Source organism: Cyphellophora attinorum (genome assembly GCF_001299255.1).
Source record: "Cyphellophora attinorum strain CBS 131958 chromosome Unknown Contig21, whole genome shotgun sequence".
Taxonomy (NCBI): domain Eukaryota; kingdom Fungi; phylum Ascomycota; class Eurotiomycetes; order Chaetothyriales; family Cyphellophoraceae; genus Cyphellophora; species Cyphellophora attinorum.
Window position 1 is genome coordinate 44,407 of NW_017253249.1, and position 16,971 is coordinate 61,377.

The window sequence follows — 16,971 nt, forward strand, 5'->3', positions numbered from 1 at the left end:
ATCTATCTTCTACACGATGTACTTCACCACGCGAAGCATCATGCCACCGGTCTGCAGCCAGCGACGACTTTCGCTGAAGCGGTAGAGGGCGCCATTGTAGAGCTCTGTCGGCTTGCCGCAAAAGGCCAGAAGCCAGAGTCTGCGCGAGACTGCGCTCTCTGCTGGCTATCTGGGAAGCAGACCAGACGATCACCACTCCCAACATCACACAAGCCAGGGCTGTCCTTCAGGACCCCACCTCATCCACCGCGAAGACAAACGAAGACACACCAAAAGACGCACTCCCACACACCAAAGAACCACCATACATCATGCCAGCAACCCATGGCGACCCCTCCCTCCCCTACCACGAACTCCCCGCCGCAAACTTCATGCCCCACATAATCCCCAGCAAGTCTATAGCCATGCGCGCCGAGGACATCAGACCACTTCAATTCAAGCCCGGTCCGGCCGACGGAAACTTAGCCAGCGTTGTCAAGAGATTTCTGAAGGAAGTTGAAAGAATGGACAATACCTATGAATATCTCGACGACGAAAAGCATCGTGCCCGATATCGATGATCTCGGGCAGATCAGCTATATGGATCCGGAGGGGGAGCAGGTCGAGGACACATACTACGGCTGGTCGCGTGCATTCTGCGAGAACATGAAGGCGCGTCGCAGAGGTTCGACGCACAACGCACGGAGAACACGTTCACGCAGCTACAGCAGCGGGAGCAGTCGAAGTCGAAGCAGAAGCCCGCATAAGAGGAGACGGCTGAGCAGTGCTAGTGAGGCATCATCGCCAGGTCCCGCGCCAGGTCTGGGAGCTTCTTCCAACCATAAAAACAAATTCCGGCCTCCACCGCGCTCCAGGTCGACCTCGCCGCCTCCAGCAATGGGACCATCGCTGGGTAGTCAGAACACGACAAATGTTCCCCCACCACCGAACTTCCCTCCCTCCGGCTTACCAACTGTGCCGCCAATGCCGTTTCTCCTGGGGCCAAATGGAGTGCCAATGCCGCCACCGAGACCACCGAATTGGAACGGGCCCTGGCCACCCCCGTTGCCGCCGCCACCTCCACCACCAGGGCATCAGGGAATGTGGAATTCACGTTGAGACGTCACACTGGGGACGGTGGGTGGGGGAGGTGGTGGGGAGGCGGGCGGGCCTTTCGCTCGCCGCCATAGGCGAGCGCAGCGAGCATTAGGCTGGAGGCCGTGAGGCCGGAAGCAGCGCCGCGCTGAGCCACGCCGCACGAGTAAGGGAAGGCGGCAGAATCGGGAACGAGGTTGACGGTTGCTTGATGAGCGGCGGTGGACGGACAGGGCGAGAGGGGTAAGGCGTGGGTGGGTGTGGGGGAGGTGGCGGTGGTGGGCTGCCCGGTGGGCCCCGCGAGTGCAGCGGCAATTAGGCTGAGGCCGCAAGGCAGGAAGAAGCGCCGCAGGTGAGTAGATGAGATGAGGTCCTGTAGCCTCGGGCAAGTTGATCCAGGGACTTGGGCTGCATCGAGGCTTCGCCTTTGCACACGGGTGGTGATCTAGGCGAAGCTTGTATGGTCAATAGATGTAACACTGACATCACTCCGATTAATGAGTCAGCAATGGGTTCGCAGTAAACATATGTGTGTACATTTGGAATGCCTTAAACCGCCGGCTTAGCCAGCCTAGCAAGACTGCCAACCTCAATATCGCGCTGCAGCACGAGGCCAGCAGAAGCACAGCATGCCGTGCTTCGCGCCTCCCGCTTGCCCCAGCCGTCCCGAGGACCTCAAACCACCTCCTCAAACCCCGTGCCACAGAGGCGCAACTTCTAAACGGATATGACAGTCCGCCGGCTCAATCGTGATCTGCTCCCTCCTCCGATAGCTCCTCATATCAGGCGGAATACTCCCCAATCTGAAATTCCAGAACACCAACACCACCAAGATCCTCAACTCCATATACGCTAGCCTTCGGCCGAAACATCCTCTTGGTCCGCCGCCGAAGGAATTCATGGGTCCCTTTCTGGAATTAAACGTCTGCCTTCCCGTTGTAGCGTCCTGATCGAGCCACCGTCCGGGCTTGAACAGGTGCATATCCGCACTATCCCACGTGCCCACAGCACCTGATCCAGTGGTGGCAAGTGATGACTTACTGCGCAGGCTGTCATCAACTTGGAAGCCGGGACGAAAGAACCCAGGCCCGTTGGACATGCACATGATCAGCGTCCCCTTCGGAATCGGCTTCCCCAGAATAGTCGTGTCTACCAGCGCTTCACGCGAGATCATGGGCAGGACGACGCTGCAGCGCAGGATTTCCTCGATCACGGCGTCGAGATAGGGGGCGTCAGCTGCTTTGATGATCTCGGTGACTGTTGGCTGGCGCTGTTCGGCCACGGCATGAGGGAAGAGCGAGTAGAGGTGCACGCGGAGATCGTGCTGAGGTTGCTGGTGATCGGCGAGGTAGATCAGGCCCCAGGAGAAGGTGTTGGCTGTTGTGTCGTGGCCGGCGATTACGTATGCTAGCATCTGGATTTTGTGTTGGTCAGCCCGCCCTCACACACACGGCACAGCTTTTTGGGGGAACTCACTTCATCGTATATATAGGAAGCATGGAAGTTCGGCCGCCGCCCTGCCTTGTTTGCAAGGAGTCGCTCACGATACAGCATGTTGTCCAAAGCAGTGCGAGCAGATTTGAGCGCTTCTTCGTCGGTTGGTGGCATTCGCGCCAACGACTCGTTGATCTTGCGACGCATCATTGCGTTCTTGGTCCTGACCGCGCCTCCTAAATGCGGCAGCTGTCGCAGAAACCAGTGATGCTGTACCGGTAAGGGAGAATTGAAGCCGATCTTGACACTTGCAGCAAGGGTCGTGATTGCTTCGGGTTCTTTTGCCATTGGCACTTCATTGAACGAATAGGGATCAGTGGGTGCAGAAAGTCTATCCTCGACGTGGCTGTTGACTGTGTCGGAGAGTTGTTTCTGCGTGCAAGACTCCTCTTGCTCCAGCCCGAAAGATACGGCCATAATGATATCGAGTGCTGCTTTGTGGATGTCATCCTTGAAGTCAAAGGGCCGACCAGAGGTGATACTCGCTTTCGTCTTCCACAAATCCACCAGGAGCATCGCTTTGTCGTAGATCTCAGGAGCGTTGACATTGTTAAGAAACTGCGGCAGCATAAGGTCCCGCATCAAGTCTTTGTGGAACTTGTATTCAGGCGAGGCGAGCTTCAAGGACAGCAATTCATCGGGAATAATTCCTCCGAATGCCTCGGATTCCTTATAGCCTTTGTCGAACTCCTTGAAGCGTTTGTGGAAGATGTCGTGGATTTCGCGGTGATCGGTCAGAATGACTTGGGGTCCGTAGAAGAATGGTTTGGTGAAGACTTGGCAGATCGGAGTGTTCATCTTGACGGCTTGTGCTTGGTACCATTTGCGCTGCTCGCCGTGCTCCTGCCGCCATCGTAACATTGACGGCACATCGCCGAAGACTGATTTGAGTGCTTCTGGGTTGTATGGGATGCCAGGCAATGGTTTCGGCAGTAATCTGAGCCAGATGACATAACCGACGACCACTAGCACCGCGACCGGTACAGCAAGATACGCTGGCGGCCAAAGGCCTGTAAGAATGGCACTGCTATTGCTCATTGTTGCTGAGGTCTTCGGTCTTGGTGATGAAGACATCAGGAAGCCCCATGTGTATCTCAAAGCCCTTCTCTGGCATTGTCAATGCAAGCACACATGGGTGGCAGTACTTTGGTGGAATCCCCACGGGGAATCCGGCACCAGACTGGCTTCGTCAAGCAATAATTGGGCGCGCAAGTATCTGGGCAGCATCGTAAGCGGGGTGTGTGACCCATACCGAAGCCCTCCCTGGCCCTGTGCCGAGCCGACAGTTTGCTCTCGGAATGGTCTTGGCATTTCGGTTCGGAACAGATCCTGGGCCTGGCATTCCTTAGGCGATAGATGCAGCCACCCAGCAAGCGTGGCTGTCAGACTCGAGACGGGTATCCTGGGTGCTAGTTCTAGATCCCCAGGTAGTTGAAGGAATCTAATTGAGGTTGGAGCAACCATTGATCCGAGAAGAATTCGAATGCTGCATTCTCAGCGTCCACGGGGAGCGTCCAGCTCATGTCTGCGCCCAGATAAGCGTTCCGAGTGTCAGCTGTGTTGAGATCCATCCCATTGAGGTACTGCTGAGGCGTTTGGTCATTATTCAGCACCGCGTCGGGCACAGGCTCGCCTGCCGATCGAAGCTGCAGGATCGAGGTCAAGGTGGCCAAGCATCGTTTCGCGGAAGGTCGTGTCTGAGCATAACTCCTGAGCAGATCTATAGCCTCCTGCATACTTTGCATTAGACTTGCGGTGTCGAATTGTCCTTCTAGACTCTTTTTGAGAAGAGCTGCAGCAACCGCTACCGCTGCCGTGTAGACATCTGCATTGGTTTAGTTCTTGCTTTGTGGAGGTTATCGGTCACTTACAGAGGACATTCATCCACCACGGTGTCTGTGGGAGATGCTCCTCTCCTGGTTTGTTGTAAGCCTGCTGCCTGCAGAGACCGATCATCTCTTGGCCGCACGAAACACATGCTATAGCCGCATGGAGCAAAGCTGAAGTTTGTAGAGACCTTGTGACGCCCGTGCCTCCCTGAGTGGTCAAAGCTGCAAGCCCGGGACGGTAGAGCATCATCTGCACCTGCAGGAATCTGCCACGGGTTAGCAAGCGAATGACACGACTCCTGAGCTACTAACCTCTGCCTCAGGAACTGCGACAGCCGTTTTCCTGCCGTCGAAGCCTCGTGATGGTCATACGAATGCATGTTCAGCGAAATGGGAAGGCTCCTGATCCACAGATCCAGCTTCTCCTCGATGTCAACCACAGTCGCCGCGAAAGAAGATGAGATAATTAGCTTCTCGGAGGGATTTCGGTCCTCAGGCACATAGATTCGGACGAGTATCTCGAAGAGAGTATCGAAAAGGCGGCTGGATGCGGCGAAGAACGAGTGGCTTACGGCGATGTTGTTACTGCCGCTATTTGGTTGGGTTTCGATATTCTCTTGAGGTTCTAGTGAGACAAACGATGTCGCGTGATCGTGCAGGCTTGGCCTTTGGCCGAGACACATGGCCACCAGCCTGTCCATAGCAACGCAGGCATGCCATACTCGACGAGCCAGCGCCTGCTCTGGGGGGGCCTTCAGTCCTTGAACTGTAATCGGACGATCTAGGCCCAAGCTTTCAGCGACACGAATAGCTAGTCCAACAAGTATCCAGCATTGTTGAGGCTTGTCCGTGCTCAGCAGAAACTGTGAGCAGATCAGAATAGATTGTAACTGAGCAAATGAATAGCCTCCTAGCATATCGGTGTTAAGTAACTCCCGTCCTCTCACAAAGTAAGCATCAGCAGAGTTATCTTCGACTGCTGTACCAATAGTCTGATCGCTTTGAGTCGAAAGCGCCAGAATGAAGTTCAGGATGCAGAGCGTTGTGCGCTCGTCCATGGCATGAAACGCAGTGCCCTGACAGACCGCATCAACATCTTTGTTGAAGGATTCCAGGTCTAGTAGAGGGAAGATCGGGTAGTGCGTAGTGCAATATATCTGTAGCAATCGATTGATCTCTCGTCGCGGCGGAAGAAGCAAGTTCTCGTTCCGTATTTTGGTATAACTAGCAACATCGATGCTGCCCAGATCTGCCAGCGACCTTGCGATTGTTTGTCGCTTGGTAGGATCACTGTCAACGCCATTCTGAACCTCAGGACCGAGCAAGGTTCGAAGAAAGCCTCCTGTACTCGACGATCCTGCCTCCAGGCGTGTCAAAGTGCCACCCGTGCTTGCCTGAGCGGGACTGGGACCGTGGTACGAAGCATGTGGTGATGTTTGTGATGCGGGTCGAGTTATCACGTTTCCGTTCCAGTCCACAGCGTGCGGCGGTGATGTTTCGTCCAGGACACCAGGATACACCATTGGCCGTACTGGGTTGTTTTCGAGGCTCTGTCTTTTCTGTGGAAGTCTCTCTGGTGCCGGATCGTAGGAACATGCCTCTTTCCGGGCCACACATGTTGCGCAGTGAGGTCGCTCGCCATTGCATCGGACCTTGCGTGCGCGACAAAGGTTGCAAGCTAGTGCGATCTTCTGGCGCTTCTTGGGCCGCTCGGCGTCCACATTGAGTGCCTGTGCGTGCTCGACTTCATCCGTCATGCTTAGGACTGTAGGAAGATGGACGAGCACTTTCAGTCGAGCACATAGTCGACGAGCGTTCTATAGAAGATCTGGCAGGTGCCACCGACGATTCTACTGCATGTGCACATGGTACTTGTTGATGGAAGGCACGAGGGTGGCAAGCTCCTGGGTCCAGTTCCTTGGCGGTTCCTTCCCCACCTGCAGGTGGGCAATTTCTATGTTCAATGAGGCATTGATGTGCCTTTCTTGATCGACGACCGATGTGCATTGCGCGCCTACGTAAGATGGCAAGATGCTGTTGGGAGGCATCTTCTGATGTCTGCCAGCGTCATCATACATGTCAATGAATTTAAGTCCACCAGCGTTTGTTCGTGAATGCATTGGAGGTACGGGCTAGGGAGTTCGATTTGCTATAGAGAAGCCCGCAGCCCAACGGGCGGTCGCCTCCTCTTCTTCTCCTTCTTTTGGATCAGCTGCTCCCCGATAGCTTTCACATTCATCTTCCTCAGTTTACCATTGCTGGTCTTAGGCCACTCCGTCGGCGTACCCTCGTCACCCAACCAGAAGACATGCACAGGGACCTTGAACCGGGCTAGCGCTTGACCGACCCAGTCTTTGACCTGCTTATCAGTTGGTCTCGTTTTAACCTTGCTCGGCGCCTCCTCTAGCATCGCCGCGACCTCCTCTCCATACCGCGAGCTCGGGAACCCAAACACGACGGCCTGTGCAACAGCAGGGTGCTGATACAGACGTGCTTCGATCTCTAGTGGGGAGATATTCTCGCCGCCGCGTATGATCAAGTCTTTGATTCGACCAGTGATGACGAAGTAGCCGTCGGAGTCGAGGTAGCCTTCGTCGCCGGTATGCATCCACTTCACCCCATCATCACCGTGATGCACTTTGATTGCCTCAGCAGTTTTCTCCGTATTTCTAAAATACCCATCCATGACCCCGAAACCAGAGATGACGATCTCTCCTCTCGCGCCCCAGGGCAGCACTCGGTCCGTGTTTGGCTCGACGATCTTGGCGGAAAAGTGCGGCAGGAGTCGGCCTGCCGTGGCCATTTTCTTGACCACTGGATCGGCAGCAGTAGTCATGGTCGCGACCGACGAGAGCTCTGTCATGCCCCAGTTCGTGTACAGTGCTGGTATAGGGAAGGAGGTCATAACGCGATTCAGGAGTTCTTCTGGCATTGCGGAGCCGGCCATCATGCCGAAACGTAGAGAAGAACGCTTTGTGGTCGCGAAGCTGGGGTGGGAGAGCTGGTCTACGAACTGTGGATCTGATCAGCCTTGTCTCGGGGTGAGGCCGTGTGCTCGAGGCCAAATTTGCAAGGTTCACGAGAGCCACTCCTTCGCCAGCCCGAACCATACATTCGGGCGGCCTTGAGAGTAAAGCTCATCTATGGACACAGGTTTGGCTGTGGGAGACTAGACTTACCATGGTTGTCACGCCGTATAAGCCCGTGCATTGGTATTGCTCAATGGCAGAGAGGGTGGCGGGCACTGACCAATACTCGCTTGGGAGGACGACGGAGGCGCCGTAGACACAGGCGTTGCATAATCCTTCGCAGCTCGTTATCAGTATACATGCTATACTTGTTTATCACGAAGTAGGGGTACGGCGTGCTTGACTTACCCATGATCAAACCAAAGGCATGGAACAAGGGTACAGGGACCAGAATCCTGTCAATCTCGCTTACACCCATCTGCTTGCCGATAAATCTGGCCGAGTTGAGCATCCCTCGATGGGTCAGGGCGGCAGCCTTGGGTAGGCCCGTGCTGCCCGATGTGAACTGAAGATTCAGGATGTCGTGAGGCTTCACGGTCTTCTCCAGTGCCTCGACCTCAGCAAGTGATGTCGGAGACGACATCGATGATGAGAGAAACTCCTCGTACCCGACATAGTAGCTTCCATTAATGTCTGATGGAGCGGCGGCCGTCGATGACACGTCATTCAACAAGACGATGCGCTGCAGAGACGGTCGTTTTCGCCGGACAGTATCCAAGATCGTTTGGTACTCATACCTCGATGTCCGCAATGTTGTGAAGAGCACCTTGGGGTCTGTTGACTCGAGAGCATTCTCTAACTCGGACTGGGTGTATGCATAGTTGAAGAGCGTCGCATATGCGCCTAACTTGGCACACGCCAGAAAGATCTCAACATACTCTGCTCGATTGCCCAGCAGTATACCCACACGGTCACCGCGACCAACACCCGCCCCGTGCAGGCATGCGGCCAAACGTCTCGAACGTGTTTGCAACTCTGAGTATGTGAGTTGAGTGGATTGCTGAGGACATATCAAAGCCGTGTGGTTTGGCTGTCGTCGGCATCGCTCATCCAGGAGATCGTTGAAGGTCCATTCGAGTAATGGTGGCGATGTTGGGCCTTGGATTATTGAGAGCCGCGTCGTTGACGGTGGCATCTTTGCCCGCAGGTTCTTCGCTCTATCGTGCGTTGGGCCTATTTGAGCAAAACACCCCTACGCCTTCTCAGAACCTCGCCGTCGACGGGATGTCTCTCACAAGGACGGCTCATGTCGTCGAGCCCGATCTCTTGGCTTGATCAAGTGGATCACATCGCTCGACGGCATTGTAGACGAATCGACCAAGCCGGGACCGAACTCGCCCGCTGGCTCAGCAAAGCGGTCCAGCTCGGAAGGGCAGAGCTCACCTCGGAGTAGGAAATGGAGCTTCGGGATCAGATGTTGCAAGGGTTTGTCTAAGGTTCTGCTCTACGACGCACCGGGACTAGCTGTCCCCAGAGCTTCCCCTCACCTCGGAGTGCTCTGACCACGTGGGCCTCCAAGTTTTGGGGAAGCTCCGAGCAGTGGTTGCGACAAGTTTGTGCTGTGGAATCGCACACCCTTGACACCTTGTGGTCAGATGTGCCAGTCAACAGACTTTGAGCTAGGCTGGAGTCTTGCAGCCTAGCTTGTTTCGAGCATTTACAAACTCATCATGACTTGCCCAGCAGCCACCTCAAGCCCTCAACAGCATTCTTGAAGTGCTCCCGACTAAATTGAGCCGATGTGAACCAACTCCAAAAGCCATGCGGCAGCCCCGGATACAAGTCCACCTTTGTATCGATGCCGCAGTCTTCTCTGAGGATCTGCTCATAGATCAAGCCCTCGTCCCTAAGGGGATCTGATCCTGCAATTTGGAAATACGTGCGTGGCAGATTATTGTGCCCGGAAGGCCAGATGATGGGCGACATCAAAGGGGACCTTGGGTCATCTTGATAGTTGTCTGGCCACATGTCAGTCATTTCTAATAGGAAAGAGGGTCAGAACTCACCGCGGAACAGCTTCATTGCCTTCTGATTGATGATGAGACCATCCTTGTGTTGCTCTCGGCTCAGGTACTTGGACTTGTATTTCTCTGGGACCGCCTCTGGTGCCATCAATGATGGGATGGACAGATACACGCCAGTCAGCGGAGGACTGTTCTTGTCGTCACGGTCCAAGTGCGAGACAGTGGCGGCCATGCTGGCGCCAGCCGATATGCCTGCTACGATGAAGCCAGCCGTGAGGTCGCCACCGTAGTCTGATGCGTGTGACCTCGCCTGCCATCGTCAGCGCGATTCTGTGCAGTGCCTTCGTACATACCCATATAACTGCATCATGACAGTCGTATATCGGTACGGGAAATTTGGACTCCGGTGCCAGTCGGTACTCGACGTTGATTGCAACGCCCTTGAACTCGTCCACCCATTTCTGGCAAAGAGGCTGCTCGTTCTCCAGTCCTCCTAGAACCCAACCGCCGCCATGGAGCATGACGAGCACGGGCGCTCTGGCATTAGTCTTCTCCAGAGGTTGGTAAATCCGAAGGGTGATCTGGCTGCCATCTCTGGTGGGGATCTGTACATCAGTTTCCTTCGAGCTCAGATTTTGGTCCGCGTTCTTGGCTGCCTCAAGTTTTCGTTGCAACAGCAGTTTCCTGAGCTCGTGGATATCAGTAGACTCGTCCAGGCTGCCGACAGGCGCGCCGGTACGTAGGATCTGCCTTCGTGGTAAGTGATTGTGTGCTTGATCTCAATGACAATGACGAACCTCGGCTAATTCAGGATGGACGTAGTCGGGTTGAAGCATGAGCTTCAACTTTTCAGCGTCCATGCTGCTCTGACGCAACAGAAGACTTGCTTCGGAACAGTACCTGATGAGTGGTGATTGCTAATATGTTAGATGGAGATATGACAGTGGTGTAGAGGAAGCAGTAAGGGAGGACACTGTCCCGCAGAGAAGGCACGCTCCAATATGTGGAGACTATTTGCACTTTGCATTCTTGTACCTACTTAGTACCTAGGTAGGCAGGCACGAACCATGTACGCTGAATCTAACTAGAACAAATCGCTGCATATCTACATCAAGAAGAAGAGCTACAAGACTGCTTGCAGTATCTCCGCCACCTGTTCAGCTTTTAACAATGGCACTGGATTGGTCGGACTCCACTGGTCATGAAGCGCCCTTTCAGCCAGCTTTGAGATCTGCTCTTCTCCAATGTTGAGCTCGCTCAGAGATCTGGGCAGTCCGACTGCGCGGATGATGCAATCCATCAAGTCACCGAGATCTGCGGTGTCGCGCTTTAGCCCGGCTGCTCTGAAGGTCTGCTCAATCTCAGGCTCTGACCAAAGGATATCGCGAACCATTTGCTGCCTTCGCGGGATCTCTGGATCCTGCCCATGCTTGACGTTATACTTCATCACTGCTGGATTCATGATACAGCTCGTAATGCCGTGTGCCACACCAAGTGGTCCTAGCTGGTGACCGATAGCGTGGCTACCTCCCATGGGTATGCCGGCACGAACGCCATCCATTGCGAGGTTTACGGCCATCTGACATTGATGTCGCGCTGCAACATCGTCTGACGATGCTTTGCACTTCAACAAGCCCGGCACGATCAGACGAAGTCCCTTCTCGGCCTTGGCATCTGACTTCGACGTGGCTTCCAGTGAGCACAACGCTTCCACGCAGTGTCCATGCTTCGAATCCCACTACTGAGCCAATGGTATTCAGGAGTTGTCTTGCACAGATCAGGATCGAGAATGATAAGCTTAGTTCCCATCCCACTATGCAGGAAGCCATGCTTGTGGTTTGTTGTGGTATCAGTGCCGCCAGCGAGACTGTAATACTGCTCTGGGTGAGAAAAGAACAGCCAGACAAGAAAGCAAACTCACCTCCCCGCCTGAGAGACTTGTCGGAATCGTTATGAGAGGTACTGTAGGTTGCGCAACATTCTGAGGGATGTTCGTGCTCTCGATGGAATACCTTGCAAGCTGCTCAGGAGTTTCAATGTCGTTCGCCAGGCATAAGACAACGATTTTTGCGCCATCCGTGGTGCTGCCTGCACCTAAGGTGACCACACAATCTGCTTGTGCCTCCCGGCATTCCTTCGCGATCGACAGAATCTCAGTCCATGGAGTGTGAGGCGTAATTCCCTTCCGCAGACCTACGACATTCTCCTTGCCGATGGCACTAATGAGTCGATCGACCTTGTCGGTCTTGCGTGCAAGTGTGCCAGAAGCGATGATATATACTCTGGAGGCGTTATACGTCTCAGAGACGTGCTTGGCAGCAGCAAGATCATATGGTAAGCCATACGACATCCATGGCGTCGTCAACTTCAGGTCCTTCACAGGTATGCCAGCCAAAACCTACAAAGAGTCAGCTTCTTGATCACATGACGGTTATACATCACGGACCGTGCCAGGCGGCTCTGTGAACGCTGGCTTGTACGTTTCACCGCTCATCTCGTTGGTCGGCTTCGAGATCATGATCCTCTCTGAGAGGCAATTCTGGTCTAATCTGAGTGACCGTGAGATTCTTGACGCCTTGATGGAAGGACCAGAAGAAGGTGGTTGAACGTGGTGCCAAGCTCCATCTTCACACTCGCGCTTTCGCTCTGCGAGTCACGGTGAAATGCGTACACCTCCGCTCAGGAGGATGTGCTGATGCGGGGCCCACCGCTTCGAGCTTCTGGAGCTGATCACTGACTCCGAGAGAAGACCCTTGTCGAGTCGACCCTTCCGAAACCCGGAATCTCTTTGGAGTAATCCATACCGAGGCTCATGCCCGACGCGTTACGTTGTCGCGCTGAACTTTGATATGATGGCATGTTATTGTGATATAATTGACCGCAGACGACCTCAGGAGCGTTTGCAAATAACTTGCCAACGCGCCTCTTGGTCATTCATCGAGCTGAGGACCTCACCAAAGAAATCTTGGAGATTTGACGTGCTTAGATAAGCCACCGCCACGATGATCAACAAACCGATAATGACGATATCTGCGACTATAGATCCCAGCGGACTTCCAAAAGAGGGCGAAGTACACGCAAACGAATGGTACAACCAGGATTTTGACGGCTATCGAATTTCAGAGCAGCCGTTACACGAGAAGCGGCCGGTTCGAATCATATGCGTTGGTGCGGGCGCATCAGGCTTGCAGGTGGCTTACAAGGCCGAACGAGCACTAGACAACTATGAACTTCAAATATACGACAAGAACAGTGATGTGGGCGGCACCTGGCTAGAGAATGTCTATCCTGGATGTACTTGCGACATCCCATCACACAGCTACCAATTCCCTTGGGCGAAGAATCCGAATTGGTCCGCGTATTACTCGTCCTCCAAGGAGATCTGGCAGTACTTCAAGGACATCTCAATAGAGTATGGACTTGACAAATACATAAAACTACGAACAACCGTCAAAGAAGCGATATGGAACGAGGAGAAGGGTCAGTACCAAGTGAAGCTGGTAGATGCCGACGGCAAAGATTTCGAGGACTGGTGCGATGTGCTTTTGAACGGTACAGGAGTCTTGAACTCATGGAAGTGGCCCAGTATCCCTGGCATCGATGTCTTCAAGGGCAAGCTGATGCACTCGGCTGCCTGGGATACCAGCTATGATCTGACAGACAAGACTGTGGCTGTCATCGGCGGTGGCTCGTCCGCAGTCCAGATCATCCCAGCTATCCAGCCCAAGGTCAAGCAGCTGATCGCGTATTTGCGGTCGCCAGTCTGGGTTACGACTGGTTTTGGGGCCAAGCACGCTGGTCCTGGTGGCACGAACTTCGAATACAGCCAGGAGCAAATCCAAAAGTGGAAAGCGAACCCAGAAGAGTACGAGAAATACTCGAGAGAAGTTGAGGGTGAACTCAACAAGCGATTCACCTTGATGCACACCAACGGTAAGGACCAAGCGGCGTCGCGGAAGCTCATCGCAGACCTGATGTCGGAGCGTCTCAACAACAAAGCACTCGAGAAGCATCTGGTCCCCAACTTTGCGCTAGGATGCCGTCGCATGACGCCTGGCAGTCGGTACCTCGAGTCCTTGTCAGATCCAAATGTAAAGACCGTCCACACAGGTGTCACAAAGCTGACGGAAAACTCGGTCATCGACGAACATGGAGGCGAGCACCAAGTCGATGTGGTGATCTGTGCAACAGGATTCGAGACGTCCTTCAAGCCGCATTTCAAATTGACCGGCCGTAACAATGCGGTCATACAAGATCAGTTTGGCGACTTTCCGCAAGCATACCTTAGTGTGACTGTGCCCAACTTTCCTAATTTCTTCAGTGAGTCTCACACTTTGACATACAGACTCCTACCGCACGCGAGAGTTCGGCTAATGATTTCCGCCAGTGTTCCAAGGCCCCAATGGGCCAGCGTCACACAGCTCGATCCTGCCCATAATGACATGGTACTGCCGTTATACTTTCCAGATGATCGAGAAGATGCAGCGAGAAAATATCAAAGCGTTCGAGCCGAAGCAGCGCTGTGTCAAGGACCTAGCTAACCATACCCACGAGCTAATGAAGCGATTGGTTTGGTCATCTCGTGAGCTTTCCGTTCCATATCTCCCGCATCCTCCAGCTACTTCGGTACTGACGTGCATTGTTTCCAGCTTGCCGGTCGTGGTTCAAGAACGGCAAAACACACGGTCCCGTCACGGCGATTTACCCCGGCAGCAGATTGCACTTCTTTGAGATGTTGAAGGATGTACGATGGGAAGACTACGAGCTCGACTACCGGACATCCAACATATACCAGTTCATGGGCAATGGCTACACAGCCGAAGAGATAAATCCGGACGGAGATCCTGTCTGGTACTTTGACGACGAGTTCTTGAAGCTGTAGAATTAGACTCTAGCGAAAATACATTTTGGACAGCATATTTGCAGGTATTTCGGAAGTCTGTGATGCCAATCAACCGCGTTGTTGCTTTCATGCTCTACAGTAGGCAGAGATTCATGGCAACGTCTTCTTTGGCTGTTCCGGTCTTCATGGTTCCAGGGACCATGCGCCTTCGTCAGAAGGATTTACCGGGCTAGGCCTTTTCGTCGCTCAGCTCTTGATGCATTTCAACCTTCCCATTCCCAGAGGCTCGGGTTATCTCGCCAATCGCCTGTCCAGGTCTTTTGGCTTCAGCTTCGGTTCGCTTTCGGTCGCTGGCCTGTAAACGTTCGTCGGCTGGATTCTAGAATCATTGGCCGTGAATCCGTGCTTGACCTTGTGGAATGCAATAGTCATAGTATTCAGTCTAGGACCAATCTAGTGGTGCATCAGGTCTGGAACACGGTGTGTACATGCTCAAGCAACTACTAGCATTGACAGCATGCAGAGCATTTGCCCTGCCCAATCGGAACACGATCTCGGCGCAGGTTGGAGTCTTCTTTTGCGTTCCGAAGGAATCCACCACCTACCCGAGAATGGATCCCACACGCCGAGACAGCCCATTTTGCAGTCGTTGGCGAGATTGCTGCCCACCTCCAACAAGATGGGGGCAGGACGGGGACCCCAGATGGGCCTACGCGACTCCACGATCCCGAGACTTCGGGGCAAAGCTCTCCTTACACACCTATATCAAGCAGCCTGCCGATCTCGTCTTGATCTGGGGCTCGCCTTGAACAGGAGAGTGTCAACTTTGTGACCACTTCTCGCCTCAGTGTCGTTACTTGTACTGTCACTTCAATCACACTTGGAGCTGTGAGACCACCGACATGGACAAGATGAACCCCGAAGTTTTCGAGAAGGAGGAAGTTAGACAGGACGAAACGCCCAACAGCATTGAGTGGACTGAGGAGGAAGAGCGCCGCATGCGATGGAAGCTGGATCTGCGGATCGTTCCAACTGTTTTCTTCTTGTTCCGTAAGTTGCTTGACGGAGCTCCGAACTCCTGCTGGCCATTAGGGGTTGCTGACACGTATACCTCCTTCAGTGCTCTGCTACATCGACAGAACCAACATCGGCAATGCCCGCATTGCTGGCATGCAGACCGACCTGAACCTGACCGGCTACCGCTTTAATTGGGCGTTGAGCATCTTCTACTTTGCCTGTAAGGTTACAAGATGCCAAACAACCGAGAACTGTCACTAACGACTATCAGACGTTTTCGTTGAGATACCGTCGAATCTGGTCTTGAAGATCGTTGGTGGAAAGATCTGGATTCCAACACTAGTCATCGGCTTCGGTATCGTCTCACTTTGCACCGCCTTCGTGAAGAATTATGCCGGTCTTCTGGCGCTGCGATTTTTCCTCGGAATCTGTGAGGGTGGCGTGCTGCCCGGCATCGCTTTCTACCTCTCCACATTCTACCGTCGCAAGGAGCTGTTGTTCAGAGTCAGCATCATGATCATGGGGAGCTCACTTGCGGGAGCCTTCGGAGGTCTTCTAGCAGCCGCCCTCACACAGATCCCAGACTGGGGCACGTCCTCAGCAGTCATACACACATGGCGAAACATCTTCTTCTTCGAAGGATTAGTGTCTGTCCTAGCCGCCTTCCTGGGACTCTGGATCCTGCCCAATTCACCAGGCTCCGCCAAGTTTCTTGGCGAACGAGGCCGGCAGATCGCAGCAGAGAGAATGCATCGAGAATACAAGGAAGCCGACGCAACGGAGAAGGTCCGTGCACGCCACGTCAAGCAAGCGTTGCTGAGTGTCCACGGCACACTCTGTGCGGGAATGTTTTTCTTCTTGAACATTGGCCTGGCCTCCTTCTCGGTCTTCTTGCCCACCATCCTACGAGACCTCGGCTATACGGCGATCCAGGCACAGCTCCGGTCTGTCGCGCCATATGTGTGTGCTTGCGCCATGGGCATTGCAATTGCATACTGTTCGGACAGGGCTGGTGTCAGAGGACCTTTCATCTTTGGTTGCGCGTGTACTTCTGCGATCGGCTACATCATCCTGGTCGCATCAGACAGCGCGGTCGCGAAGTATGCTGCGGTGTTCCTGTCAGCGATGGGCATGTTCGCTGCAGGGCCGATCATCATCAGTTGGGGGCTGAACAACTCTGCTGGGCCTTCAGTGCGAAGCGTCACCAGTGCGTACATCGTCGCAACAGGCAACTGTGCTCCACCATTGCCGTCTGGACGTATCTTCCATTCATGGCGCCAGCCTATACCCTGGGTCACGCGCTGAACTTGACCTCAGTTTCGTGCACCGCCATACTCTCCGCTTTGGCATTCATCTGGTGCACGCGGGAGAACAAACTGCGGGAGTCAGGGAAGAGGGACCATATTCTCAACGGAAAGTCGCAAGAGGAGATCGGCAGGCTGGGGAGCATGCATCCCGAATTTCGCATGATCAGTTAATCCTGCGCCGGCTGTCGAATGCAGCCAGCGGTAAACAAGTAGTATTTCGTGCAATCACCTTATGATGATTCCGTTCGAGGCTGCTGTCGAATACTGTCTCTCGTATCGTCAATGCTTTAGGTGCTATTTGCGTACGCGAAAGCGGATGTAGGCTTCCTGATCTGGAACGCAATTCAACCTCTTCCTACTTAGTAGACACTCAAACATTCGATCTGAGCCTTTGTGACTCACATGACGGGGTTT

The 16,971-nt window shown here is 53.9% G+C and overlaps 8 protein-coding genes across 8 annotated transcripts; 3 read left to right on the forward strand and 5 right to left on the reverse strand.

Annotated features, from left to right (window-relative positions):
* Positions 1 to 311: 311 nt before the first annotated feature.
* Positions 312 to 1,098, forward strand: AB675_3033 (uncharacterized protein; the record flags this gene model as incomplete). Its single annotated transcript, XM_018143052.1, has 2 exons — positions 312 to 444; positions 503 to 1,098. 2 exons carry the CDS (start codon positions 312 to 314, stop codon positions 1,096 to 1,098), a joined length of 729 nt encoding a protein of 242 aa, XP_017997935.1.
* Positions 1,099 to 1,762: 664 nt separating this feature from the next.
* AB675_3034 (Cytochrome 27C1) lies at positions 1,763 to 3,606 on the reverse strand (the record flags this gene model as incomplete). The annotated part of the gene is made up of 2 exons (XM_018143053.1): positions 1,763 to 2,488; positions 2,551 to 3,606. The coding sequence occupies 2 exons, from the start codon at positions 3,604 to 3,606 to the stop codon at positions 1,763 to 1,765; spliced, it is 1,782 nt and encodes a 593-aa protein (XP_017997905.1).
* Positions 3,607 to 3,983: 377 nt separating this feature from the next.
* On the reverse strand, positions 3,984 to 6,154 carry AB675_3035 (putative transcriptional regulatory protein; the record flags this gene model as incomplete). Its single annotated transcript, XM_018143054.1, has 3 exons — positions 3,984 to 4,393; positions 4,440 to 4,663; positions 4,710 to 6,154. The coding sequence occupies 3 exons, from the start codon at positions 6,152 to 6,154 to the stop codon at positions 3,984 to 3,986; spliced, it is 2,079 nt and encodes a 692-aa protein (XP_017997781.1).
* A 392-nt stretch (positions 6,155 to 6,546) lies between these two features.
* On the reverse strand, positions 6,547 to 8,561 carry AB675_3036 (putative acyl-CoA synthetase YngI; the record flags this gene model as incomplete). The annotated part of the gene is made up of 3 exons (XM_018143055.1): positions 6,547 to 7,410; positions 7,577 to 7,701; positions 7,775 to 8,561. The coding sequence occupies 3 exons, from the start codon at positions 8,559 to 8,561 to the stop codon at positions 6,547 to 6,549; spliced, it is 1,776 nt and encodes a 591-aa protein (XP_017997957.1).
* A 533-nt stretch (positions 8,562 to 9,094) lies between these two features.
* Positions 9,095 to 10,250, reverse strand: AB675_3037 (AB hydrolase superfamily protein B1A11.02; the record flags this gene model as incomplete). Its single annotated transcript, XM_018143056.1, has 4 exons — positions 9,095 to 9,384; positions 9,433 to 9,700; positions 9,744 to 10,136; positions 10,188 to 10,250. The coding sequence occupies 4 exons, from the start codon at positions 10,248 to 10,250 to the stop codon at positions 9,095 to 9,097; spliced, it is 1,014 nt and encodes a 337-aa protein (XP_017997828.1).
* Positions 10,251 to 10,513: 263 nt separating this feature from the next.
* AB675_3038 (Alcohol dehydrogenase 4) lies at positions 10,514 to 11,908 on the reverse strand (the record flags this gene model as incomplete). The annotated part of the gene is made up of 4 exons (XM_018143057.1): positions 10,514 to 11,079; positions 11,133 to 11,265; positions 11,312 to 11,788; positions 11,837 to 11,908. The coding sequence occupies 4 exons, from the start codon at positions 11,906 to 11,908 to the stop codon at positions 10,514 to 10,516; spliced, it is 1,248 nt and encodes a 415-aa protein (XP_017997830.1).
* Positions 11,909 to 12,392: 484 nt separating this feature from the next.
* On the forward strand, positions 12,393 to 14,272 carry AB675_3039 (putative sterigmatocystin biosynthesis monooxygenase stcW; the record flags this gene model as incomplete). Its single annotated transcript, XM_018143058.1, has 3 exons — positions 12,393 to 13,710; positions 13,778 to 13,972; positions 14,040 to 14,272. The coding sequence occupies 3 exons, from the start codon at positions 12,393 to 12,395 to the stop codon at positions 14,270 to 14,272; spliced, it is 1,746 nt and encodes a 581-aa protein (XP_017997925.1).
* Positions 14,273 to 15,135: 863 nt separating this feature from the next.
* Positions 15,136 to 16,555, forward strand: AB675_3040 (putative transporter; the record flags this gene model as incomplete). Its single annotated transcript, XM_018143060.1, has 3 exons — positions 15,136 to 15,283; positions 15,354 to 15,470; positions 15,522 to 16,555. The coding sequence occupies 3 exons, from the start codon at positions 15,136 to 15,138 to the stop codon at positions 16,553 to 16,555; spliced, it is 1,299 nt and encodes a 432-aa protein (XP_017997901.1).
* Between the last annotated feature and the right edge of the window lie 416 nt (positions 16,556 to 16,971).